At 40.2% G+C, this 24,687-nt stretch overlaps 9 protein-coding genes across 9 annotated transcripts; 3 read left to right on the top strand and 6 right to left on the bottom strand.

Annotated features, from left to right (window-relative positions):
• Window positions 1-1,732: 1,732 nt before the first annotated feature.
• Window positions 1,733-3,374, bottom strand: BCR41DRAFT_357411 (hypothetical protein). The gene is made up of 2 exons (XM_022024900.1): window positions 2,874-3,374; window positions 1,733-2,823 (listed from the first exon to the last, which is right to left on the bottom strand). The coding sequence occupies exons 1-2, from the start codon at window positions 3,360-3,362 to the stop codon at window positions 1,819-1,821; spliced, it is 1,494 nt and encodes a 497-aa protein (XP_021879568.1). The 5' UTR covers window positions 3,363-3,374; the 3' UTR covers window positions 1,733-1,818.
• Window positions 3,375-5,040: 1,666 nt separating this feature from the next.
• On the bottom strand, window positions 5,041-5,873 carry BCR41DRAFT_378314 (hypothetical protein; the record flags this gene model as incomplete). Its single annotated transcript, XM_022027153.1, is given in 3 exon segments — window positions 5,041-5,256; window positions 5,276-5,388; window positions 5,600-5,873. 3 exon segments carry the CDS (start codon window positions 5,871-5,873, stop codon window positions 5,041-5,043), a joined length of 603 nt encoding a protein of 200 aa, XP_021879567.1.
• Window positions 5,874-6,085: 212 nt separating this feature from the next.
• On the top strand, window positions 6,086-8,171 carry BCR41DRAFT_357408 (WD40-repeat-containing domain protein). The gene is made up of 7 exons (XM_022024899.1): window positions 6,086-6,380; window positions 6,608-6,748; window positions 6,878-7,001; window positions 7,193-7,344; window positions 7,393-7,714; window positions 7,856-7,884; window positions 7,914-8,171. Exons 1-7 carry the CDS (start codon window positions 6,231-6,233, stop codon window positions 8,121-8,123), a joined length of 1,128 nt encoding a protein of 375 aa, XP_021879566.1. The 5' UTR covers window positions 6,086-6,230; the 3' UTR covers window positions 8,124-8,171.
• A 157-nt stretch (window positions 8,172-8,328) lies between these two features.
• On the bottom strand, window positions 8,329-11,375 carry BCR41DRAFT_357407 (Mu homology domain-containing protein). The gene is made up of 14 exons (XM_022024898.1): window positions 11,259-11,375; window positions 11,058-11,097; window positions 10,867-10,947; window positions 10,510-10,609; window positions 10,397-10,478; window positions 10,069-10,246; window positions 9,973-10,027; window positions 9,526-9,889; window positions 9,297-9,393; window positions 9,078-9,118; window positions 9,008-9,048; window positions 8,833-8,883; window positions 8,702-8,792; window positions 8,329-8,586 (listed from the first exon to the last, which is right to left on the bottom strand). The coding sequence occupies exons 1-14, from the start codon at window positions 11,259-11,261 to the stop codon at window positions 8,497-8,499; spliced, it is 1,314 nt and encodes a 437-aa protein (XP_021879565.1). The 5' UTR covers window positions 11,262-11,375; the 3' UTR covers window positions 8,329-8,496.
• A 1,440-nt stretch (window positions 11,376-12,815) lies between these two features.
• Window positions 12,816-13,939, bottom strand: BCR41DRAFT_398214 (hypothetical protein; the record flags this gene model as incomplete). Its single annotated transcript, XM_022028946.1, has 3 exons — window positions 12,816-13,107; window positions 13,200-13,457; window positions 13,614-13,939. 3 exons carry the CDS (start codon window positions 13,937-13,939, stop codon window positions 12,816-12,818), a joined length of 876 nt encoding a protein of 291 aa, XP_021879564.1.
• Window positions 13,940-14,204: 265 nt separating this feature from the next.
• BCR41DRAFT_288416 (hypothetical protein) lies at window positions 14,205-14,714 on the bottom strand (the record flags this gene model as incomplete). Its single annotated transcript, XM_022020307.1, has 2 exons — window positions 14,205-14,276; window positions 14,616-14,714. Coding segments are annotated over 2 exons (171 nt in total), but the record flags the coding sequence as incomplete, so codon positions are not given.
• A 2,849-nt stretch (window positions 14,715-17,563) lies between these two features.
• Window positions 17,564-19,125, top strand: BCR41DRAFT_357405 (hypothetical protein). Its single transcript, XM_022024897.1, has 6 exons — window positions 17,564-17,725; window positions 18,157-18,281; window positions 18,469-18,585; window positions 18,673-18,674; window positions 18,701-18,905; window positions 19,015-19,125. Exons 1-6 carry the CDS (start codon window positions 17,609-17,611, stop codon window positions 19,040-19,042), a joined length of 594 nt encoding a protein of 197 aa, XP_021879562.1. The 5' UTR covers window positions 17,564-17,608; the 3' UTR covers window positions 19,043-19,125.
• A 759-nt stretch (window positions 19,126-19,884) lies between these two features.
• BCR41DRAFT_357404 (hypothetical protein) lies at window positions 19,885-22,184 on the top strand (the record flags this gene model as incomplete). Its single annotated transcript, XM_022024896.1, has 9 exons — window positions 19,885-19,982; window positions 20,147-20,479; window positions 20,579-20,656; window positions 20,702-20,883; window positions 20,940-21,027; window position 21,097; window positions 21,455-21,578; window positions 21,725-21,946; window positions 22,078-22,184. Coding segments are annotated over 9 exons (1,167 nt in total), but the record flags the coding sequence as incomplete, so codon positions are not given.
• Window positions 22,185-22,269: 85 nt separating this feature from the next.
• BCR41DRAFT_357402 (hypothetical protein) lies at window positions 22,270-23,573 on the bottom strand. The gene is made up of 4 exons (XM_022024895.1): window positions 23,512-23,573; window positions 23,174-23,370; window positions 22,572-22,804; window positions 22,270-22,498 (listed from the first exon to the last, which is right to left on the bottom strand). The coding sequence occupies exons 2-4, from the start codon at window positions 23,284-23,286 to the stop codon at window positions 22,299-22,301; spliced, it is 546 nt and encodes a 181-aa protein (XP_021879560.1). The 5' UTR covers window positions 23,287-23,370; window positions 23,512-23,573; the 3' UTR covers window positions 22,270-22,298.
• Window positions 23,574-24,687: the final 1,114 nt, after the last annotated feature.

Genomic DNA, 24,687 nt, shown 5'->3' with positions numbered 1-24,687 from the left:
GGGTTTTGATTATAATCGTTAGTTTAGGCTGCACATTTGATTTGTCGAACGAGCTCCATAATCAATATAGCTCATACTCTACTGAAAGGAGAAAAGGACCTTCAACCTAATCTACAAAGGTGTCAAAGATAAAGGTTGCTGACCATAAGTTTTTAAAAGCACCTCTACTCATCAAGCATTGGTTTATTTCTTTAGAGGAAAACGTCGTGCAAAAGTGCAATTTTTTTTTTTTGTTTTCAGTAGCATAGCATGCCTTAAGGCCTATGTATTTAGCTTTAGCTGCGCTCATACAACTGCATAGCTCTGGTTAATTCCTTAAGTAGAGTCTATGAGCTGTCCCTTAGTCAATGATTTCGGACTGCCACTTTGGTGGACGTGTGTTGTTACAGGCGCTTACCATGTTACAGTGCGTTCACATTTACATAGCACATAAAATCCAAAACATTGACGGGAAAAGAGAGCCTGATTAATAGAAATGACGAAGAAAGAAGGATTCCAATAGAGTTAGCTGCTCTTTGATCTACTGTTATAAATTAGTATCTAAAAAAAAAAGCGATGAATGGGATAAAAGGAATAATAGGGTAGCGCAGATGATTATGAACGCGTCTAGTGAGACTATGCAACCCAGCTACGGCGAGAAAACCCCATATTCATCTTTGTTGACCTATGCATGCGGCAGGGCTCGGCCCATCCCGACACAATTCACCCTTATCAACTAACAATTCGCATTCAGCAGCTAGTTTAAAATCTGCATCCTAGCACGCTTTAATGCGACAATGCGATTATGACGGTTACTTGAATCTGCTAGATATGCACTGCGTGCTATTCATTCCTACAAACACTCAATGATTCAGAGGTGTTGAAGTTATAAAGGCCTCTGGGCCGGTGACCTGTATCTGCTCTGTCGCCTCTTTGCAGGCTGAAGGCATTCTTTTTTTCAGTGGAGTATGAGTAACGTTGGCTACAGGGAACAGAATGGGGGTGCTTCATGACTAATAGTATAAATTCAGCTCTTTTTATTTTTATTTTCTTAGAAAGGCACGGCAAGAGATGATAAATACGCTGGCATTTAGAGCTTTCTACTGCTCGTCAAACGAGTGCTATAGTAATAGTTATATACAGCTAGCGTTCCCATGAACGTTCAGGCAGCTTATATTATTATTGTTTATATTCTTTGTAGAATTACAATACAAAGCATACATTCAAAGTACGCATTATTACCTGTATATATCTACCCGGCGATGATATCACTGTTCAGGGTCACCAAAAAATAAAGCTGAAAAAAAGAAAGCAGTTTGGATATAGTCTGGCGCAGTATAGTTCCCACGGCAGTATGCCCTACTCTTCCTTAGGAGAGAAGAGAGAGAATAAATAAAGGGGATAAGGCCGGTGAGCCATGCCCATTCTCTAAATGGCAGCATATTTATCATCTCTTGTTGTGCCTTTCTAAAAAAAATAAAATAAAATAAAAAATAAAAATAAAAAAGGGCTGAATTTATGAAGCATCGCCATTCTGTCCCCTGTAGTCAACGTTACTTAAACTCCACTGAAAAAAAAAAAAAAAAAAAAAAAAAAAAATGCCTTCAGCCTGCAAAGAGACGACAGATTAGATATAGAACACTGACCCAGAGGCCTTTATAACTTCAACACCCCTGAATCATCGGAGATAATAACCATCAATTCTTAGACTTTTCCAAATTTTTATTGTCACGATCGAAGCATTGTCATCAGCAAAGTAGACACACTTTGGGCAAGTGAATGTCCAAAGAGTTTTATTCATAGCAGACCATGAAGTGATAATGTGGTTCTTTCTTTAGTCTAACTACGTATAATATTGCGTGAACCGAATAAAGAATCCACGGAAGTGGATACAGAGAGGTCGTCGTCTATCAGAAAGTGAGACAAGAACTCGATGTTTGGCCAATTATTCACAATCCATGTTGCATCCTCAAAGTCTAATCGTTGACTTCCATCATATCTAAACCATAGCCAAGTCAGGTTCTTCAGGTTGACTAACTCATCGAGACCTGCTCTTAGTTTTATATCCAGTTGTCCGTTTTTCCCCCTTATTCTCGGACTCTGTCGTGTTAGATCAAGATAACGTAGTCGAGTCAACTTTCCGAGTTGTTTGGACGCAATACGCGACTTCGCCATGCCTTCTGCTGTCTCTTGATCAACGTCTGCCTCAAGGTAGATATTCAGATCAGTCAGGTTAGTGCTCACCCATCTTGAACCATTGACAATCTCTGTCACCGTTACTTTAGATCCTCTCATCCGCTTCAAGCGCGGGCAATTTGATAAAATGGCTTGAACAATGCCATCTGCGCTTTGTACATTGAATGTCAATACTTCAACAGTCTCGCAGAGCCTCCGATGCCTTGTCTTCCGCATCGTATGACCATTACTCAGAATTCCTTGTTTTTCAGTTAGCAACTCTTGCAGAGAGAGTTGGCCGAGTTCACAAGATGGGACTTGTAGCTTTCTTAATTCAGTCATCTGTCTGAGAAGCGCTGCAAGCTCCTCGTCTTTTATGATCATAGAAGGCATACATAACTCTGATAAGTTTGTTAGTGCCCAGGGATGCTGAAGGAATGCTGCCCTGCGGAAATCATTGTGTTTTGGTTGCTCAATTTTGTAGGACTCTGTGCCATCGTCAAATGTCAGTGCACACAACCCTGGACATTCCCTGACCAACATGCCGAGACAATAAGATGATGTGTACGGATATGGGGGATTGATTATTTTGACGCTTCTAATACTTAGTGTGTGCATATTTGGGAAGATATGCTCGCTGGCCTCACTATTTTGGAAGTTGAAAGGTAGCTGGTGTAAGAATACATGATCCAATCCAAGTGTCGAAGTCTCTTGCAGACTTGAAAAAATAGATCGATGTTGGCATTTGTACGCGTGTAAGCTATTTCTAGGCGCTCGAGATTGGTGCATCCCAGAAGTGTCTGCCAGAGCTCATCCGAAACCGAATACCTGGTTAAGTGAATTCTGGTGATGGTGGAATTATGAAGTTGATGAGGTTTGAGAGTTGGGTTGGGTCGGGCATGTACCGTGTTGACACTGCTTCGTAGCGATGAACTCGAGGCGATGACATCCCTGCAAGACCAATACTCCTTTGGAATGTCGCCATATAGTCTAATCCCTTCTATGTATTTCTTGTTGTTCTGCAGTGCTTCGCCAGATGGATATCCTTGTACAGATGAAACCAAGATTGTCCTCCATATGGACCTGATAAGAGTAGAGTAAAATATCTTGGAGACGCGAATGCAGATCAGGTGGTCATTCTGATCGAGAAAGCGACCAACATGCGAGATGATTTCTGGGAGATCCAAGAGATTCACTTTATTGTTCATGGGAAGAAGGATGCTTGTGCTGATGATGGCGATGCATCTGAGACAAACATGGTCAATTATTCAATTTTTGGCGCACGTGCCGCGATGTTAAAACGTCTAAGATATTGAACCCATCGTTCTATCTGCCTAGCAACGTTGATATGAAGATTACTACTCTCCAAGCCGAAGAAGTATAGAAAAGCTCACTCTGAATAAAACTATTCTTGGCTTCCTATCCTCGCTCCTGCTCCACTTGCCACCACAATGTTTACATGTAGAATTTATTGGTGTTCCCATCATGAACAGGTGCAGAATAGGAAATAAAAGATCGCCTCTTCCTTCTTCCTTCTCTCGTCTATCCTTTCTTTCCTAAGTACCTCTCATTTAAAGACGTCAGTAGTCTCTCGCTCTTCAATCCCTCAATGCTATTTACTCATTGCCTCTCATTCAAATCACTATCAACATTTCAACACTTCATTGCTATAAATTTCGTTGCCAATTTCTAGACCATGGAGACTTCGTACATTGTATTTGTGTCTCCACAAGCTTCCACAATATACCTATCAAACCTATATGGAAAAGAATCATTATTAAATATCGTTCAATCAGTGTTTTGGAGTAATAGTAAAAAAAAAAAAAAAAAAAGGCATAATAAAAGCAGTACATTTGCTTCTTTATTTTCGTTATTAGGGCATAAACAAGATAGAGGGGCGATGTTATCTATACCTCCAGTAATAGAGTGACTCTTTGCTCGGTCCTCCGGCGTACAAAAGGATATGACCATCCACTGGAAAGGATAGCAAAGCGCTAAGATCATAAATATATTTATACGCACACATTTCTCTTAGCAAGATTCTCTCTGACCGTAGTTTTTACAACACGTAAATCAAGCACCGATTCTCTACCATACTGTGGGACAGTCCTAGGCCATGCATTTTCCTTGGCACAAAAGAAATATCATCTAAAATGTATTTGTCAACCAACATTTTAAACATAGTTGACTCAGTTTGGCATAAATTTATTTTTGTCATCCCCTGAACCATGATTCTGAAAGGTGGTTGGTATCTATATGTTGAGTATTTCTGCGGGCACATTGTAAGAAGAGATGGCTGATAATCACTTTCCAGGCCGGATCCCATACTGATCTCAATAACGTGCTTTGATAGACATGTGCTGTTATCCCGCAGGTCTGGCCCTTCAATGCTTTTTAATTAATGATTTTTTTTTTCCTTTTTTTTCTGATAACCTTTTATAACATTATGGCAAAACTTTGAGAACTATGTTGCTATTATCCATATTTCCAGTCCTTGGAAGAGTCCCAGTTGGACGAATGGGTCCACCATGTAAACCTTGTCGCCATCGGAACCGATCCCTAGCTCCCTCAAACTGGACCTCGGTCATCCACTTGTACATCAACCACTGTAAACTAAACCAGCCACCCCACCCCAACGGCCACCATCAACCGCTGTAATCGTAACCTTCCTATCTGTAAGACTATCATACGCTGCCAACGCGTCATTCGGATGGCCCGTGATCGCGTCCTGGATCTTCTTTCCTTTTCATTCATATCATCCCCCATCTCCTCGTCTGAAAAATCTGTCTCCCCTGCATTTCCGTAACCCTGTGTTGCAGATTCCCACAATACCCTCCCTCGCTGCCACGCTCTATCCATTCCTGAACGACCACTGGACCACCCATCTCAATCGAGCTTCTTGACGCGCTTCTTGGTCTCGGATGGACCCGCCAAGGAGCTTCCCTTCTCGCCCTTGACTGGTACAGCAGGGGCCTTGTTGTTCCAGTACAAAGCCATCTGCAAGGCCAAGATGCAGTTGAAAAGCGTGCTCAACATAAAACCGGATAGGATGATGATGTCATCTACTTCTGTCAAATGTAGTGTAGACTCTGGCAAGAGATCCTGCAAAGTAATTAAAGACAGTGAATGCTGCGAGTTGTCCTGTACTTCCGTTCTTGTAGTTTTCAATGATCTGAGGTACCTTCGAGAACAAATTGATGGGGATAGTGGCAGCCTGCAAAAAGGCCAATGCACCTGGTGAGACCCAAGCGGAGGTGATGACAGCCCATCAACCTGAGTAAACTGTGTGGTCCTACCAAGAATGTTTCCCAAGAACAGGAAAGAGGAGAGAACGACAAAAGCTGTGGTGTTCTTGCCAGAGTAATGAAGCATCAGACCCAAGATAGCCAAGTTCTGAATTGTGACGAAGAATGTCCGCCATAGGTGGAAAGGGGGTTGTTCTGACGGATATTGTAGGCAAGTGAGATCACACAGGCAAGGGTCTCGAGCATGTAGGAAGAGAGTGAGACACCGACAGCAGAGCGAGCGCTAATGATCTTGATGATCTGTGGCACCTTGACGATGGCACCTCCTGCAACAATTCCAAACCCTAGACCCTTTGAGATGGCATACTTGATGCAAGGGACATCGCGGTAGTTAAAATCTTCAATCAAGGACGTATAACACGTATCGCCAATGATGGCCACGGCGGGCTTCTTAAGGAAGAATGGCAACTGCATTAGGGCGTAAGAAAAAACTGATGATGGTTTAATGAGTAATCGGGAAAGAAAAGAGACAACCACCCAACTGTCTCTTTTCTTATTGGCCGCCAAAATCCCAAAAGCCCAACCGATAGTCAATTAAGAAGATGTAGTCACATGATAAATGTTTCAAAGAGTCTATGCTCGACATTTGCACGGTCCATTACACTTCACGCCTGCATTACATACTTACCCAACATTCTTCAGAGCATCTAAAGGCCTACGCTGAAAAAAAATAAAAAATAATAAAAAAAAAGAACGACAACAACATTTCATTTCATGTGTATAGCCGTATAGCCTACACATAACCAGATACTGGCTGACAACATAGTAACCATGTCATCTCAAAACACTTCAGTGCCAACGAGCTTTGCTCAAGGCTATGGGCTTTCGTCTTCACCTGTTGCATCAGGTCCACTATCGTCATCGTCATCCTCCTTTAGACATCCACGCAAAGAAATCCTCAACTATTCTGCACCATGGCCAGTCTATGGTCTCGATTGGTCCAACCAGCTACAGAACGAGAAGCTCTTAGGCTAGCTGTTGGAAGTTTTATTGAGGATGGAAGCAACAAGGTTAATTTTATTTTATTTAATTTTTTTTCGATCCTCACTACAAGGCCATAGAAGCAACATATCCATGTATTTCATTCTTGTTTCTCAGATGTTGATGAGAATGGAAGACCTCTTCTTTATTTTATATGGGAATATTAGATTCAAGTCATTACACTACAAGAATTTGCTGGGAGCGAGGGCAGAGATTACAATCCTACCTCTATGTCTGACTGGGTTGCAATAGCAGAAACGAACTATCAACAGTACCCTGTAACCAGAATCAAATGGGAACCATACAAGGTAAATTAAGGAAAACATGAAGGACATTGACATGTCGATAACTTGGGAAAAAAAAAAAATAAAACAATTCTAACAGATACTTATTAAATGCTGTTGTTGAACCAAATGAATTCTTATCCAACAATGTAGGGTGGACATCGAAGACCATACGATCTTTTGGCAACAACAGGCGATTATTTGCGGTTATGGGATCTTAAGGATGATCCCGATCAGAACGAGAGCAGCAACACAATAGGACGAAGACATCCTCACAGTTATCAGACAACAACTCGCACAAAGAGCAGTACTACTGCTAATGTAAGCATACATATTAGTTTTTTTTTTCTCCCTCCGTTAACTTGTAACTACAGGTGATTGTTGTTGAGCTTATAATAGCGTGAACTCGGAGAGAAATATATGTTGACAAATAAGGCTACTCTTCTCGTTGTCATTGCAAATTTTTAGACAAAGGCAAATTTTTGTGCACTCTGACATCTTTTGATGGAATTACATTTGATCCGGCGCTCATTGTTACCAGTTCTATCGATACAACATGCACTGTGTGGAATGTAGAGACACAACAGGCAAAGACTCAACTGATTGCGCACGACAAGGAGGTTTTACGACGTTACATTTGCAAATAACAACTCGGATATATTTGCTAGTGTGGGTGCAGATGGAAGCGTGCGTATGTTCGACCTCAGAGCATTGGAAACTCAACGATCATTTACGAGACGACATCTTCTATCCCAGGAATGCAATCCAGCAATCCCCAAATGGCTGCTCAACCACCTGTACCATTTTACGACTCTCGTTTAACCAAATTGGATCCTAATTACCTTTCAACTTTTCACATGGATTCTTCAAGTGTACAAATTCTGGATATCCGTGTCCCAGGTATTCCGATTTCTGAACTGCGAGGACATAAAGGTGCTGTTAATTGTATGGCATGGTCACCTATTGGGAGCTCTGAGATCGCCACCGGAAGTAAGTATTTTTAGTTTGCCGTACGAATAAGCGTACAATTCCGCACTTTGCTTGACTCGACTTGACTTGCTTTAATCTATATTGAAATGCGGCCATAACTCAATATTTTATATCTCCTCAAAAAAAAAAAAAAAAAAATAGGCGATGATCATCAGGTGTTTATCTGGGAAGTGAATCAAATAGGAACGATAAAGGCGAGGACTTGGAACATCATCACGGCAAAGCAACTTCAGCCGTAACAGTAGTTCGAACGCAAAAAGTCCCTCCAGCATCCACAACCCGTGTGTTTGCACGAACCTTTCCGCGCAGCCAATGTAGGAGGGGAAGTCAATCAGATTGCATGGTCAAGCTCTGTCCGGACTGGATTGCTGTTGGATTTGGAAGGACTGTCCAGGCACTGCGGTTGTAAAGTGATTGTAGAATCCTAGTCTTCAATATTTTAGATGTCATAATAAAAGAATAATTTGTCATAATGTGATGACCGGGATTTAGTATGTAGTAAAATGAGGATTGAAAATTTTATATCAGACAATCAATGCGACAATGGAGTCAAAATGTTTATCAAAAGAATTGTAAATACCCATCTCTCACGATATAATTATAAAAATTTTAATGCTTTATGTTTTTTTTCCTGAATGGCTCTGATTTACTACTTTCTTCATGGATGCGCCATGTCGCACACAAGAGCCCCATTGGTCTTCAATATATTAATCCACTCTTTTTTCTTTTCTTTCCTTTTTTTTTGTTGTCGTTATTGTTGTTGTAGTTGGAAACTAAAGAATCTAGACGACACTGTACTCAATTGGTGTCAAAATGCTCTGCTTGGAGAAAACCACTTCCGAGCCGTCGGCGACCAGCGTGACAGCAGTGACCTATATATCATTCAAAAAAAAAAAAAAAAAAAAAAAGTTATTAGACATTATATATTTGCATAAATATAGACTTTGCTGGTTCTTATGATACATACATCGACATCACAAATGAGACGCTGCTCTCAAATTGAACAGAAACTGGGAAGAAGCTTTCTGCGTCCTCGCCCTGACAGTTGAACTCCAATGTGCCTGATGGATTCGAAGAGCTGATAGAGGGCAATTGCCAGATCAACGCGCTTTGTTGACGATCTACAAGTATGACCATCCGCTTCACCGACTGTGGGGCTTGTTCCTTGTCTAAAAATGAAAGATAGTTAAAGTGGTAAAATGAAAATTAGTTTCATAAAATTAACTATTAGTATAAAAAAAAATAAAAAAAAAAAAAAAAGAAACAATATCCAAAAAAAAAGAGAGAACATACGGGATAGGAATGATGATGTTGACGTTCTTGAATTCCATAGCCTCATTTTCCAACTGGTATTCATATTAACATCGCATGAGCCATCCCCAGCAGGAGATGGCCAACAATTAACTAATGTTTTTTTTTTAAAAAAAAAAAAAAAAAAAAAAAAAAAAAGATCAGAAAATGCACGATCATAGTTTTCCAAGTCCTGCCAGAGATAAAAAAAAAAAAAAAAAAAAAAAAGATTTAAACGTACTTGACAAGGGAATAGAGTCTCATCCTTGCTGAGGAATCTCCATCGTAATACTCCTGTAGGAGTTGTTGAGTGGGAACTCTTTTGAAGAATCTCTGAAAGCAATAACCTTGTTGCTATTGAACAAGACCTTGTTAACGTTGGGGTGGGTCTACGGGCATAGTATAAAAGCAAAGCAAAGTAAAAAGTAGAAAACAAAAACAAAGGGAAGATTACGTTAATAGAATCATTCAACTCTTTTTTGATTTTTGGTTTTGCCTGTCTGTACAAAAAAAAGTCTTACCTTGAACTGGATGCTCGAATCATCCAAATGACTGAGAGAGAGACTGATCTTTGTGAAAGAGGGGTCTGAGACACGGAGCATCAGATCACCTTTCACTTCCATGTTCTCCAGACCACCATCTCTATTAGCAACCATTGTGATCTTCTCTTCGATATGAACATGTACGCTCTCCATAGGAAAGTCAGGTTGAGTGGGTGCAGAATAATTGGACTGAGCTGGGACATGTTGCGGCTGTTGTTGTTGACTAACAGGTACTGATTCCACTTCTGAACGCAATGATTCAAACAAATCTGTGTTGTTTTGTTTGCGACCGAGCTGCATTCCTCTTGCTTTTGTTGCTGGTGCCGCCTTGGGGGCAGGGTTGCTATTTCGGATTATGAAACAGTGTTGTTAGTTCTATTTCCAACTCCATCATGAGCTTAAAAAAAAGTTTCACAGTGCCCTTACTTGAATCTAGAGAGGCCATCATCCGAAGGAACAGGAGATTCGTAACCCTGATTACCTCCCATGCTACCCATACCACCCATGCCACCCATACCATACCGGATTGACTGCCAAAGCCCATAGGACTCTGGCCATATCCACCACCCATTCCTTGGCCATAACCGCCTCCCATGCCATGCCGCCCATGCCGCCCATGTTCTTTCGCTGCTCCTTCCTCTGCAAGATCCAGGATCTTTGCCCTTCGCTTGAGCTCTTCCTTGGCCTCGCGTTCCTTGTTCTACTCGGTTCAAATGACATCAATTCCCAAACAAAAATATTTCAAATTAGAATGGTGGGAAAGATGGTAAAGACAGGCTAATGGTTGATCGACTCAGAAAGGTTTTAAATGGTTACGGGTGTTTTTTTTTTTTCACAATTTTCCTTTTACCTTCTCGATCATCTCCTGAATCTTTTCTTCATGACTTTCCATCTCGGAAATGCTGGCGACCTGTGCCAGATTGACGTTCTCCCTATATTCCTAGCGAAATGATTTCGTCAAACGAGCTGAGCAGTTCGAACGCGTTTCTGTCAATCTCACGAGCATCAGTAGGTCTACAGATCGAGGACACAACTCGGGAGACCAATTGCAACGTGTCAATATCTAATTGGAACACAGCCGTTATTTATCAGGTGAGCATAGAATACAAAAATTATATATATAAAAAAGAGCAAAAAAAAAAAAAAAAAAAAAACTGAGGATGAGGTTGGCTTGCTTGCTCCGTGAATGCAATGAACATTCGCATCATACCTTGAAGAATGTTGGATTGCTTATTGGTGATGAGGACACAAACAAGTCCTCCAATGGCTGGTAAACATATCGCACATGCTCTGTCTCAATGGTAGTATGTTGTTGTCCACTGCTAGTCAATTTTGGGAAGGAAGCAATCAGGCCCTCAATCCTGGCTCTTGTCATCTCACGGAATTGACGCGAGATGAGAGCTAAAGCATTGTTTACGGCGCGAAGGAAGGATGGGAAACAAAGAGTGTAATGTGAGCAAAACAAAGGGTACAGGTCAGGTTGGTAGAAACTCCATGATCTTCTTTTTTACCTTTGCCGCTCTTGGTGCAGACAGAGATTGCGAGAACAACCTATTGACAGTTGAGGTGATGAGTGATTCTTTCAGCAACTGGTCCTGCTCTTCTTTCTTTTCTTTTTTTTTTCTTTTTTTTTTATTAACCAAATAACCAACATGTCGTTCGTTTATCCTGATACAAGTATTCCATCTAGTCCATCATGGATTATGGTTTACCATCGTGATTTTCTAATGTTGGTTGTTGCTAATTGGGTAGTTAGGATACAAGGGTCCTGGGTAAACACGTTACGGAAATGGTGCTATATAAGGATGGAGGATGAGACGCTTTCACTGAAGACATTGTTAATGAGATGATGGTCTTTTTTGCCCTGACGCCTGCCTGACGCGTGACTGCTAGTTCTTTTTCCTACGTGTATGACGTGCAGTAGGTTTAATCCCGAAAAAGGAAAGTGATATTTTAACAGCACATGTAAGTTCCTTTCTTCATTCTTCCCTTCATTCTTCAACAAGCAACAATAAATTTGACTCAAAATCATTCTCAGAAAGGAGAATGTTTCCTCATCTCAGTAGCGGATCGCCTGCTCACCAAAGAGCACATCAACACTACTCTACCTGTTGTCCACTAGACTGTCCCGCACGAAGAGCTCCTCCTCATATCTCTCAACACTATCCAATGCAAAAAATCCAGCAGGGCCCTAATATTGGTAAAGCTTATATTTCTTTTCTTTTTTACATGGTTAAAATCGCTATAGGGATAAAGTTGAACGATATTGTCTATGATATGAACATTTGCTTCTTAGTGCATACACTTTATTAATGAATCTTTATTATTTTTTATTTTTATTTTTTTCCTTACAATGGTAGATCCATCTCTATTGCATCCAGCCTTTTCGGGTCTGTTTTTCCAGCAACGGAGGAGCCATACAACCATGACTCGCGCTTTTACATCATCACAACCACAACCACAACCTCAACCTCACACATCATCGCTACCCCCTCCATCATCATTACCTTCCCATCCTTCCTTTACAACAATGGACCCTGCAAGGATTTCACCCATCTTTTTTGGATATTCTTCAAAGCCTCAACGAGCAAAGATGTGAAGATTATTTGTGTGTTAGAACAAAAAAAATTTTAAAATTATTTCATCATTCTGCTTTATCATCAACAATGTAACAATAGTTTATCTCACTCTCCTAGCTTTTTTTTTTTTTTTTTTTTTTCGTTTCTACTTTTTTTTTACACCAAAAACAAATACGACTTCAGAAATTTTTAAAACGCGCTTTAATGCTTTGTTTACAGAAATAAAACAAAATGTCTAAGAATTCATCATTGTTGAAAAAGAAAAAAAAAAAGAAAAAACTAAAACTATTGAATATAAAATCGTCTCTAAAAGTAAAGAAAAGAAAAAAGAAAAAAAGTCTATCTGTGTAGTAGTTGAGAGAGAAAAGAAAAGAAAAGAAAAGAAAAGAAAAAGAAGGAAAGACAGAATTGGGGTTGGGAAAAGTGGGTATCTGAAAAAGAAAAAACAGCAAGAGTGAATGACATGAAATAATACAGACATGTAAAAAAAAAAAAAAAAAAAAAAAAAATGAAAAAAAATGAAAAGAAAAATATTTACATGATGGTGAGAATGGGTAACCATGAAAAAGGTTATGATAAAATAAATGAAGGCATTCTTGGGCATAATTTTTGTATATATATTTTTTTTTTGTTTTTGTTTGTTTCTTTTAGCCAGAGATCAGATCGGTGACAGTAGTCAAATGGTGGTGATTATGATGATGGTGATGACCCTTTTGTGTGCTCATGGTCCAATAGACTCGATAATGCGTGTGAAGAGTGCAGATGACCAGTAGCAACATTAAAGCTATTATGGTTACTACTCGTCGAATGAAGAGTTCCTCCTGTGGAGGCAAGCACTGACGCTACTGGAGACATCACCGTCGTTGGAGTTGAAACGGAACAATTCAGCGAGGACACTGCTGAAGGAGGAGGCGATGATAACGAAGTCGTTGATTCAGATCCTGACAGGGTCGGGAACGACGTAGACACACTCAACTGTTGACTGTGCTGTTGATGAAATCGCTGCTGTTCTTGCTCTATCTGCTTTTGAAATATCTGGTTTGATTAAGAAGAGGTGAGCCTTGTGTCTGATACTCATGTTGTTGCTGCTGTTGCTGTTGTTGTTGTTGTTGTTGTTGTTGTTGTTGTTGTCGCTGCTGTTGTAACTGTTGCTCATAAAACATTTGCTGCTGCTGCATTAATGGCATGGATGTCAACGACATTGCAGCAGAATAAGTCGATTGAAGCTGCTGTTGCTGATCATAAGAGGTAGTGGTATAATCATTGTTCTGGAAAGGGTGCTGCTGATACTGCTGCTGAGTTTGGTAAGTGTTGATCCAAAAGGGGCGAGTACTGGGCATTGGAGCTCAAGGATACGCCATGGCATCATTCTGGTCATGGTAACCATATTGCGAATCAAGGTCGGTAGGAGATCCAAGACTCAATGCGTTATGGTATTGTTGGCTCTGCTGGGTCAGATGACTGAGAGGAAGCAATGTGCCTGCCTACTATTGGGTCATAGGAATGTAAACCAGGCAGGTCCATCTTGGCCATGATGATGGGGGTCGAGCAAGTACTGCTGAAGATGATAGACTTGATTGGAACTGACCTAGCCCAGACAATTCACTGAAATTGCTGGCAACATGACTATTTCCTAGAGTCATCTCTGAAAGATCCAAAGTCATACTGATCTGATGAGCGTTCATATCCAAAGCGTTATGCATTTGTTGCATCTGCTGATGCTGATGCTGAAGGTAGCTCGTATCCATAGTACTGCTGCCGTCGCAAAAGAAGCCAGAGCTGGATGAATGTATCATGGGTGAAACAGGAGTCATGGTTCCTTGATCACATTTGGAAATGATGCTATTGTATTGTTGTTGAAGTATAGTTGCGATGTGCTAGAGGAGGGACCAGAGTAATTGGCGGTATCGCAAGCGAGTTGAGATGACTGCTGTAGTTCTTGCTGTTGTAGTTGTGATGGTGGATGAGGTTGGGATGATTGCTGCTGTTGCGATGGCTGTGAGTGGGAGTGAGGTTATGCTGAGGGTACTCATTCTCGTTCAAGATAGGACGCTTGTTCTTGCTGTACTTGCGCACACCAAGGCACGTCTGACAGTTCTTTGTGAAGAGCGAGACGAGCTCAGCAGGGACTTTTGAGTATGACTTGGTAATCTATAGGAGTCGATCGTGTAGAGAAGGAGAATAATTCACAAAGGGGGGAGAGAAAAACGTGGAGGCGATATAAATACGAATGAGCAAATGAATGAAGGAGTAAGGAAAGAAAGAAATGAAAGAAAAGTAAGAAATTCAAGAAAAAGAAAGAAAAAATCGCCGTTAGTTGGTATTGGCGAAATGAACAAATATGTGGTCAAGGAGAAAAAGGAGTAAGGAATCTGGAGAAAAAAGAAACATTTTGTTGTGCATGCATTTCTTGTCTTGTGGAATGGGCTAATTCAGGGGGAGTGGAAGGGACAGAGTAATTTAGGGTTTGTGTCACCCTCGATCACTTACAGCTGCAAATGTCTTGTCACGTCCACCGTGGCCTATAATATGGTGGAAGTAGCACACTTTATCATACAATTGCTCGCGCACACACACTGGCTTGCCATTCTTCTTGTCAAGCAAGATCCGGAGATCACCAACGACTGTGAACACAAAGTGCTTGCGCACCACCATCTAAACTTTGGGTTGAAGATCGCTGTATTCTCAGGGTTGGTAAGAACCATCAAACAGTCGTTCGCAAGTTGCTGTAATAAGGGCTTTGTTTCTTTTACGGATATGCAGCTGATTAATATAACCTTCAACCAATGTCTCAAAAGTCTCTGGGCTGAGAAATGAATATGTTTGTTGCATATAAAGCCCACTACTATTATTTGGTCCATGGTTATGGAATCGATATATTATTTTTAGTATATTTGTTTGTACCGTCGAGAGAAGATGAGGATGGGAGTAGAGTGTGGAGGATGGAGGATGGAGGATGGAAGGTGGGACTGAAGGGTTGAGATTAGAGAGAGCAGAACTCGAGTAGAAAGTGGAGAATGGAAAGTGGAGAATGGAAAGTGGAGAATGGAAAGTGGAAAATGGGGAAGGTAGCGCGCTAATGGTTGGCAAGAAAAAAAAAAAAAAAAAAAAAAAAAGCGAGCTGTTTGTTGGTTGTATTCGGTAAACTATTAAGGACCTCTCAGCCAGCACGGAGGGAAGTCAAGGTTAGGAAGGGATAAAGAGAAAGTGTGAAGGGGATGTCAATATTTGTGTTTATATCAGAATGAGATGTAAAAATAATGATAATATAATAATATATTAGGGGTCGAAATGGGGATCCCGTATAGCGAGTCAAGGTTGATCGGCGATCGACGAACGAATGGATCGATAGCCAAGTGCAATTCTGCGGAAAGAGCTAACGAATGTGTTGTGAGTGATAGAAAATAGAGCGAGAAGGACAAAAAGTGCCGGCATAATGGTGGAATTCCAATCTTTATATTTAATTTTTTATTTTTTTTATCCCTCCTTTTTCCTTTACTCTCTCTCAGATCCTAAGATAAGATCATTTTATTGATCAATGGACCCATGGAGGATGATATGGATGAAGACATTAAGCTGCGAGTGAGTGACAAGGAGGGGATTTCACTCTTTCCTCATTTGTGTGGATTGTCTGTGCTGGATTATATTGTCCATCTGTGTTTCTGCACAGAAGTATGCGGTATCGACTGGAATGTGGAATTATTTTTATTATTTTACTTTATGAATACAAAGGATTCGACAAATGTAACCACAGATTAGGACTATTACATTTGCTTTGTACTACAAAACTGATGAATGTACCACAAAATAAACTATTGTATAGCAAATACTCATTAACCATAACCATTGCATTGTCATTACTAGACGCCCATCATTCATACGATTAATCCAAATGTGCTCATAGTTCACTCAAGTTTCATGCCTAAAAAGGGTGAGCAATAAGATCTGCACGACCCGTGACAAGTCCAGAGAATTAATGAAAAATCCATAAATAAACATTCAAATGAGTGGAATGAGAAAAAAAAATTTAAAGGAAAGAAAAGAACAAACCTGCATTTTATCTTTCCTTTCTCTATCTTCTTTGGCCTCTGTGCTGCCTCCTTGTTTTAAAAGGCATTTACAAAAGCTAATAAAGGCACATGGTCGGATATTGTGTCTGTGTCTATCGTCATTGGCCTCTGGGCTCAAAATGTAACACAGCTCCTTCAATCTCCTCTCCCCTCTTCCTGTCTCCTCTCATTTGCTCTCGCTCTTCTTCAGCTGCCGTTCTTTATGTATTAATCTGCTAGATGGCTGTTTCGTCTGTGGCGAGCAGATCAGCAGAGATGCATATATAATGTGCCAAAAGAGTGTCATTGCAACCCATCTGCGTCCACGGGGTTTGGAATTCAGGAGACAGAAGTGGATCGACGCGTGAGTGCGCCTTGCATGTAATCTCCCGATGGATTGAGAGTCCATCCCACCATATTTTATTATTATTTATATTGTTTTGTCTCCCACGCGTAGTTCTCCGTTTCTTGGCGTGCATGTCTATCCCTCATTTTTTTTTTTCTCTATTGTTGTGATGCCTGCCGTCTTTTTTTTTTTTTTTTTTTTTTGGGCTAAATTTTTCAAGGAGAGAACAGAAGACGTAAAAAAAAAAAGGAGACATGTTCAAAAAAATAAAACATCGGTATGCAGAAAAGGCAAACGAAGGCCGTCAGAGAGTGTGTTCGTGTGTGCGTCATAGTGATATCATGGGAATGATGAGTTATGTTGAAACCAATAATCACTTCGTTCCAAGTGGCCACAAAGATTTATCTTTCTCCCATATTTCACCATGCATGCCACATTGGATGTTGCATAATGAGCTAATTGTTTCATAATCATGGTTGGCCTTTTTTTTTTTTCCTCGTCGATGTGGATAGTTTGAGAATCTTGGTTTAAAACTAAAAGCAACTTTTGGTCATCATGCACGACCTGGGAGTTAACTAATTAGTACACATGTATGGGGCAGTACACCTATCAAATACTTGCTCGGTTAGGCTTATTGAATCCTAATCATATAAAGCGAGAAGCATTAATTATTGCAGGTGCGTTTCAACATTTGTTAACTGATGGTTGCTCATACGTTCCATAGCAAGCCCGGATGACGGAGTGCAAAAGAAGGTAGTGAGTAACGACGCAAGATCATATGAGCACCGATAATGTAGCTCTTTGACTTATGGCCCTCTACTTCTTTCTACGTCGCTAGAGATTATTTAGCCTGATGTTAAAGGCTACAACTGGTCACGACGTGTCGCGTCACGTCAATCCGAATCTTGACGTCCATTCCGCTCTATTGGTGGCGTGCGGACTGCCATTTTTCTTGAATGATCACCATGTTGTTTGTTTCGAACTTTTTTTTTTTTTTTTTTTTTTTTTTTTTCGCGCCACCATTATCTGTCAAGTGTATTGGCAAACATTGTCCCTTTGTCTCTTTGTTCCTTTAATATAATTTCGCCATGAATGACGGTATTCCTCCTCAGATCCCATTACTTATGAACCCGTCTGATTCAGCCGCCACTGGGTCTCAAACAGTCATCAGCATTCTTCATGGCGACATTTACGTCTTTGACATTGTAGCCAACAGCTCTAATTGATCGTTTCCGCCTCGAACCATGAGATCAAGCTATACAACCTACAACACTTGCTATTAAAAGCTTACTCAGAGGCCATACTAATACCATCACGCAAATAAAGGCCCACAATGAGCATATTTCATGTCGTCCTCAAAGATGGCTCTGTTGCCGTCTGGGATCTCCGTAAGACGGAGGTCCAGTTCAGCTATTTAGCAGTATTGGTGTGTGTTTTATTTATATTTATATTTTTTTCGTTTTGCCACTAGCTTTGGCGAAATATGAATGATACTTATGCTTAATCCATATACCTTGACAATGTTTTTTTTTTCCTTCCTACTTAGGCCATCGTATACTCATTGCTTTCATTTGAATCAATATATCGGAGCAAATATTGGCCGCAGGATCAGAGTTGATAGATATTATGATGCCAGTATTTTTTCTTTGATGCTCGATCCAACACTTCAACGATTCTCAAGAAATATGATGAATCCCATAGTGATGATATTACCAATGTCAAATTTCATCCTACGAACCCTGCACGTGTCATGACAGGACTGTAGATGGATTAATTTGTCAGTTTGACCTCACGGCATGGATAGGAGGAAGGATTGCTAGTGGTTTCAAACACGGGGGCCAGCATTAATAGAGTTGGCTACTTTGGACCCAATTCAGAATAATCTATTGTTTAAGTCACATGGAGACGCTATCATTGTGGAATAGTGATGATGCTGATGATTCATCAGTTTGGAGACATTCGAGGGGTCAGTTAATCCGGCTTTAGGATTAACATTGGATTATGGGATCGACTGCCAGTATGAACCAGACTCGGGACGTTTGTACCTCATCTCTGGATCCAATGAGTAAGTAGAGAAGTAGCCATCCTTTTTTTTTTTATTCCATTATTTTCTATCACAACTAACAAAAAAAGCTAATTCATGTCTACTCAGAGGTAAATCAACATCCTACATGTAAAAGCCGATTCATTACAACTCTGTCAAGTATTGCAGGGTGGACACAGTGAGATTGTCAGGAGTACATGCTGGGACCCCAAACGTGGGATATTGTTTTCAGGAGGCGAGGATGCCAAGCTTGGGCTATGGACATCCACTGCTAGTACGACTACACCCTCGCCTCTTGTTGCCAGTGCATCTTCAAACAAAGCTCACCATTGCAGCTTAAGGTACAAATATAACTAGCTTTATAAAGTTATTTAAAGTTTTTTCCTCTCTCTCTTTTTTATATTTATTTATTGACGCGTTTTTTGAAATATAATCTTGATAGACAGAAAGTAGGTCTGCTCGGTCAAATCCATACTAGAGGATACTGAGTGACTAGATTGATATCTTTTTTCATACAGCATTCTTCCTTCTCTGATAAAAACTGATAAAATTAAAAGTACACAGATACTTACCTTATTCGAACAAAAAAAAAAAAAATTGTTAGTCCCTGCAGAAGTCGTCGCGTGGGATATCTTGAAGTGTGGTTTTTGGCGACATGGGAGAGGAGGGGCTCTTGATCTTACTTCAGGAGATAGAATAGAATGAAAGAAGAGAGAGAGGAAATACAGGAATGGAAATCACGGAACAAGACGGGTGAGCAGAGCATTCGTTGGGCAGGGCAGGGGAAAGAGAAAGAGCAAGAGCCAAGAGGATGGGATGGGGATCACAGCGTATTTTGCACTTATGCTGTGGTCATGCTCATGCTATACAACACAAGGATCGTATGGATGGTATACATTGATGATAAACTGGTATACATTGATGATAAACATGCTATTATGGTTCATGAAGCGAAGCATGGGCAAAATACAAATTCATTGCATGGGTAACTCTCCTCCCCTTTTCTCTCATTATCTCCAATGAGTTCTTCACAAACATTTACATCTCTTCCTCATTTTGTCCACTTCATTTGATTCGTTTACCAATCCATCATCTCATCTTTGCTCTTTTTTTTTTTTTTTTTTTTTTTTTATTCTATTTTCTTTCAAACACAACGCTCATTCTTTCTTCACTCACTCACTCACTCTCTCTCTTTTCTGTCTCTTCATTTAAAAAATAAACCACACCTTGACGATTCGTTTTGAGTAACTCTTTTGTCTCAGGCCATGAATACAGCAAGGTCTCCGTCTAGGAACCAACACAATACAAACAACAATAGCATGGGCTCAAACTACAACATCTAGGCGTGCCAAAGTGGCCAGCATGGCACAAATGGACATCTCATCTATTCCACTCACAACCAAACCCATAACAACTCGGTCAGCTTCTTTACCAGGTTCTACCACTGCTACGCCTACTAGCAACCCGAGGGTGACAGTTTAGCCATTCTAGTGGTAATAACAACGGCCCTGTGATTGGATACAGTAACAAAACAGTAACAGTAATAATACAGCCCCACCTCCACGCTTGGCATCTGTTCGAGTGGGTCTTCTAACTCTGTCGCAACGACCGCCTCCTTTAGGAGCTCCAATGGGACAAGCAACAGCAACAGCAACCACACTAACAGTAACCGCAAGGACGGTGGCTCTGTCACCTCAGATGATGGTACTGTCTCTGAAGACTCTGATCTAACTCGGGACGACATCTTACACCTATTGTCAGGCGGTCAGGCCGGTGTGGCTGGTGGTATCAGCTTACCCTTCGATGGTTCCAGTCGGCATAGCAACAGCACCTCAACATCCAAAGTCGGTGTGGTAGGAGCCGGTTCCGGAGGAAGCACAGGTCGGCCGCGAACAGGCGAGTACGGTTGGATACAGTAGTAGTAGCAATAATGGAACAACGGGCGCTAAACCAGTACGGATGGCAGCAGGTGCATCTATTAAAATCGACTCTGTACCATCATCATCACAATCAGCTGTGGGCACATCAGCGTCTGGATCAACAGTTGGATCAAACCCTTCATCCTCATTGCATCTAGGGGTTGGAAGTCTCAGTAGAATGGATCAATCCGTAATGGAAACCATGGAGGCAACAATAGCAACAATAATAACAACAATAGTTATACCAGTGGCGGCGGAGGAGATGACGCATCCTCTGCAATTAGTGTGAACTCCACAGTCTCTACCTCGACTCATCTGACTACCCGATCAAACAAGGGTAACATTTCCGCAGCGGCAGCAGCTAATGCAGCAGCCAATAAACAAGCCGAAGACAGTCGGCGTGCAGAGGAAGCAGCACGGACAAAACGGAAGATTGCAGATTTAGAAATTTCGAAGCCTCACTTCTATCGATCAACCAATCCCTTGAGACTACTGTTCGGAAACAAGCAAGTAGAGTCCAAGAGCTCGAAACGCGATTACAGTCGTAAGAGTTTTTTTTATTTTTTATTTTTTATTTTATTTTATTTTATTTTTTTGTTCTTGACAGTGGGAGTGTATGACTCTCAAGTGGCTTCCTGATTCCATAATCCAACAACGCTAATCATGCTTTTTTTTATTATTTTTTTTTTTTCCTTTTGACTGCTTTGTGCTGCATGCAATCCCTATTTGCGCTTATTCCGTCAACCCTTTCTCTTATAACTTTCTAAACACTGCAATCCCATTTATGATCCGCAACCACACATATAACACTTTTGACCGGCTGCGCTTTTTCTTTTTTTTTTTTTTTTTTTTTTTTTTTTTTTTGGATGATGAATGGTCTACACTTACTCTATGGACAGTGGAGTCACCGCAGCTGATTTAGCACTAGCGCAAAGTGTTGCTGCAATCGAGTTAACAGAGGCTGAAAACAGGATGATCAGGTCTTTAAACGACTGTGTTTCTCGATTGAGCAAATGATCTGTGAGGCTAAGCAGGCTTTAGACCAAGCGACAAAATCCACTGGTATGCGAGTTTTTCGCTTTATGAAGTGTGTAAGTTATAGAATACATATATATCCCATCATCAATCAATTCAACCATGTTCTTAAAATGCTATTAATTATAAATCTGACGAAATTTTATTTATTTATTTCTAACTCTTCCATTGCGATGATACCTCAACCTATCTTTTACATAGATGAGAAGGAATCGCTGAAACAGAAGAAAGTATTAGAGACGATGCTGAAGATCAAGATGACGACGATACTCAATCTGTAGATCAGGATCAAGAGGAGCACGGAACGAGCAATAGATATTCAATAGAGGCCACGAGGCAATATGAAGATAGCACAGGTCAGAAATTACAAAACAGCAATCCTAATGGCGAAAATAACAGGTCCTCATTAGCATCCCCTCTCAGTAACAGTATGAATCCACTACCACTATGGAACCGCCTCTGACCATGGTGACATGAGAGAACTAGTACAATCTTTTCCGTCTTTCTTACTTTCCAATATTATGTATTGCCTATGTTTATACTCTCTTTATTTCTAAAGAAAAAGAAAAATACCCAGGAACATATAGCGCACCATCATAGTTACAGTTTTGTTTTAATTTAGTCAGCATCAGAAGGAAAAATATATATAGTTTATTAAAACGTCTGATAAGATTAAAAATTTTTAATAGGATGATAATGCAGGTGTGCTGATGCAGAATTTTCTTTTTTTTTTTTTAGCATGTATATATATAACCGTTATTGATGCCTTGTTTGATTTCCTTAATATCCAAAACCAAGGCCTACACTCTTGCCCTTCTTCATCTGCTGTCGGATCTTGAGACCTTCTCGGAATTGTTTTTCTAGATCCCTATTCACTTGTCGGCCTACCATACTATCGATTGCAGAGTCCGCATTGGTATGTTGGCTCGAATTAGCAAATGAGCCCAATGATCCGAACAATCCACCACCTGTTTTGTAGTCTTAGTTGAGGTGGTAAAAGGAGATAAAGATGGTGATGAACTTCCTTCAGAAGTACTCACGGCTTTTTCGCACCGAGAAGACGCAAGAATTTGTTTGTTTGCTTTTCATCACCCAAATCAGCTTGGCTCCAATCGTTCCAGCGTTTTTGTCCGACAGATACTTCTGATTCTGGCACAGAAATAGAAGTAGAAGTAGAGGTAGAGACAGAAGCAGAAGGCGATGATTCCTTTGCTTTGTTTTCTTCCTTATTGTCCTTCTTTTCCTTCTTCTCCTTCTTTTCTTCCTTTCCTTCTTTTCCTTCTTTTCTGATTTTTCCTTCTTCTGCTTATTCTCCTTCTTGGCCTCGTTGTCCTTCTTCTCCTTCTTGTCAGCTTTCTCTTCTCCTTCTTGTCAGCTTTGTCTTTCTTCTCCTTCTTGCTAATTTTCTCCTTTCCCTCCTTGTCAGCTTTATCCTTCTTTTCTTTTTATCCTTGTTCTCCTCCTTTTCAGTCTTATTAACCTTCAATTCTTCCTTGTTAGACCTGTCTTCTTCTTCTTTTTATCTTGCTTCTCGGATATGTCTCCTGTTACTTTTTTCTTTTCCTGCTCCTTCTTCTTTTCCTCCTTTTCTTCTTTTTCCTTCTTCTTTTCCTCCTTATCCTTCTTGTCTTTGCTTTCCTTCTTTCTTTCTTTACTTTCTTTTCCTTGTTTTCCTTGTTTTCCTTGTTTTCCTTGTTTTCCTTCTTCTTCTCCTTCTCCTTCTCTTCTCCTTCTTCTTCTTCTTCTCCTTCTCCTCCTTCTCCTTCATTTCAGAATTGTCAGGCTTGATCTAGGCTCGTCCTTTCCCTTTTCCTTCTTTTCTTTAGAGCCTTCACCGGAGTGTCCTCCATTTCTAATAGACAAAATAGAGAGAAGAAAAAGAAGAAAAAAAAAAAATCAAGTCATTGTCATAGTTAGTAGCTTTTAAAAATATACTTTATTTATTATCTTTATTTATATTTTCATTTCCAGTTTAAAATATTTATAAAGTCACCTGCTGCAGTGCGTTTCTTGCTCTTGTGCTCTGTCATGACTTTATTGATTTATAAAAAAAAAAAAAAAAAAAAAAAAAAGTAGAGGATGCTTTTTAATGAATGAGAAAAAGAAGCTCTTGGTGGTGGATAAAAACAACAGGGAGGGGGAAAGAAAAAAAAAAAAAAAAAAAAAAAAAAAAAAGAAAAGGGAGAGCAAAGCCACCGAAAAAACAATAATATACACAACCCTCACAACACGCATCGTCCTACGACGATTCTATTTATACTTTTTACAATTAACATGATGGGAAGGAAAGACAAAAGGGGTCTCTCCTATCGTAAAGAGTCCTCATATCCTACCAGCATTCTTTACAGTTTTCTTACATAGTGCACAATATGTCACATATTATGCAACCAGTGTTTCACCAGTGGATCTTGCACTATGGTGTAGGATTTTTTTTTTTTTTTTCGATGCACCACTCAGAAAACCCTCACTGTCGGTGGTTTCTGCTATGGTGTACCAAGGGTGCACCGGATATTTCTGTTCTATATACATCATGCCGCTACTTAAAGATCAGCGTTGCACCGTACGTCAAGCCCATCGGTAAAAATAATATCTGACTGATGAAAAAAATGCACCGGTATCACTTATGATACAGTATTGGAATGTTGCCACCATTTTACAAGTCGCAATTCTATTTAGTTTGCCATGTGTCAGGTTAATTTTCTTTTTTGAGACTTGGGATAGCCTGCAGGGCTGCTTAATCAAAGGGAATTATCAAACAGATTCTCCAAGTACCACCCTCTACGCGCCATTTGTTGACATTGATATTAATATCATGCGCAGCAGCTTTGAATTACATTCTCTGGGTCTTTCAGGAATCATCTCACATGCCGAGAGCTTCCTCGATAAAGAAGACCTCTTGAAGTGTATCTGTATCTCCAAAATCTTCAAAATGCACTTGAACAGCTTCATATGGAGAAGCATCGATATTTATAGACCGAACTATCCTACTGGCGAAGCTTTGCAGAAACAGATTGAGCAAAACATTAAGCTCTTTATATATATATATAAGAAAGAGAGTGACGCCTGTATAGCTCAATGGAGGTATAGATTCATTGTTTTGCCATGGTGCTTAATATAAACTTATATAAAGAGGCAGTGTTTACAACGCTCATAATAAATAAGAACAAGA

The sequence above is a fragment of the Lobosporangium transversale genome (assembly GCF_002105155.1).
Source record: "Lobosporangium transversale strain NRRL 3116 chromosome Unknown BCR41scaffold_29, whole genome shotgun sequence".
Classification (NCBI taxonomy): Eukaryota; Fungi; Mortierellomycota; class Mortierellomycetes; order Mortierellales; family Mortierellaceae; genus Lobosporangium; species Lobosporangium transversale.
The sequence above is the reverse complement of the archived record's forward strand: the minus strand, read 5'-3'. Positions and strand labels throughout refer to the sequence as shown.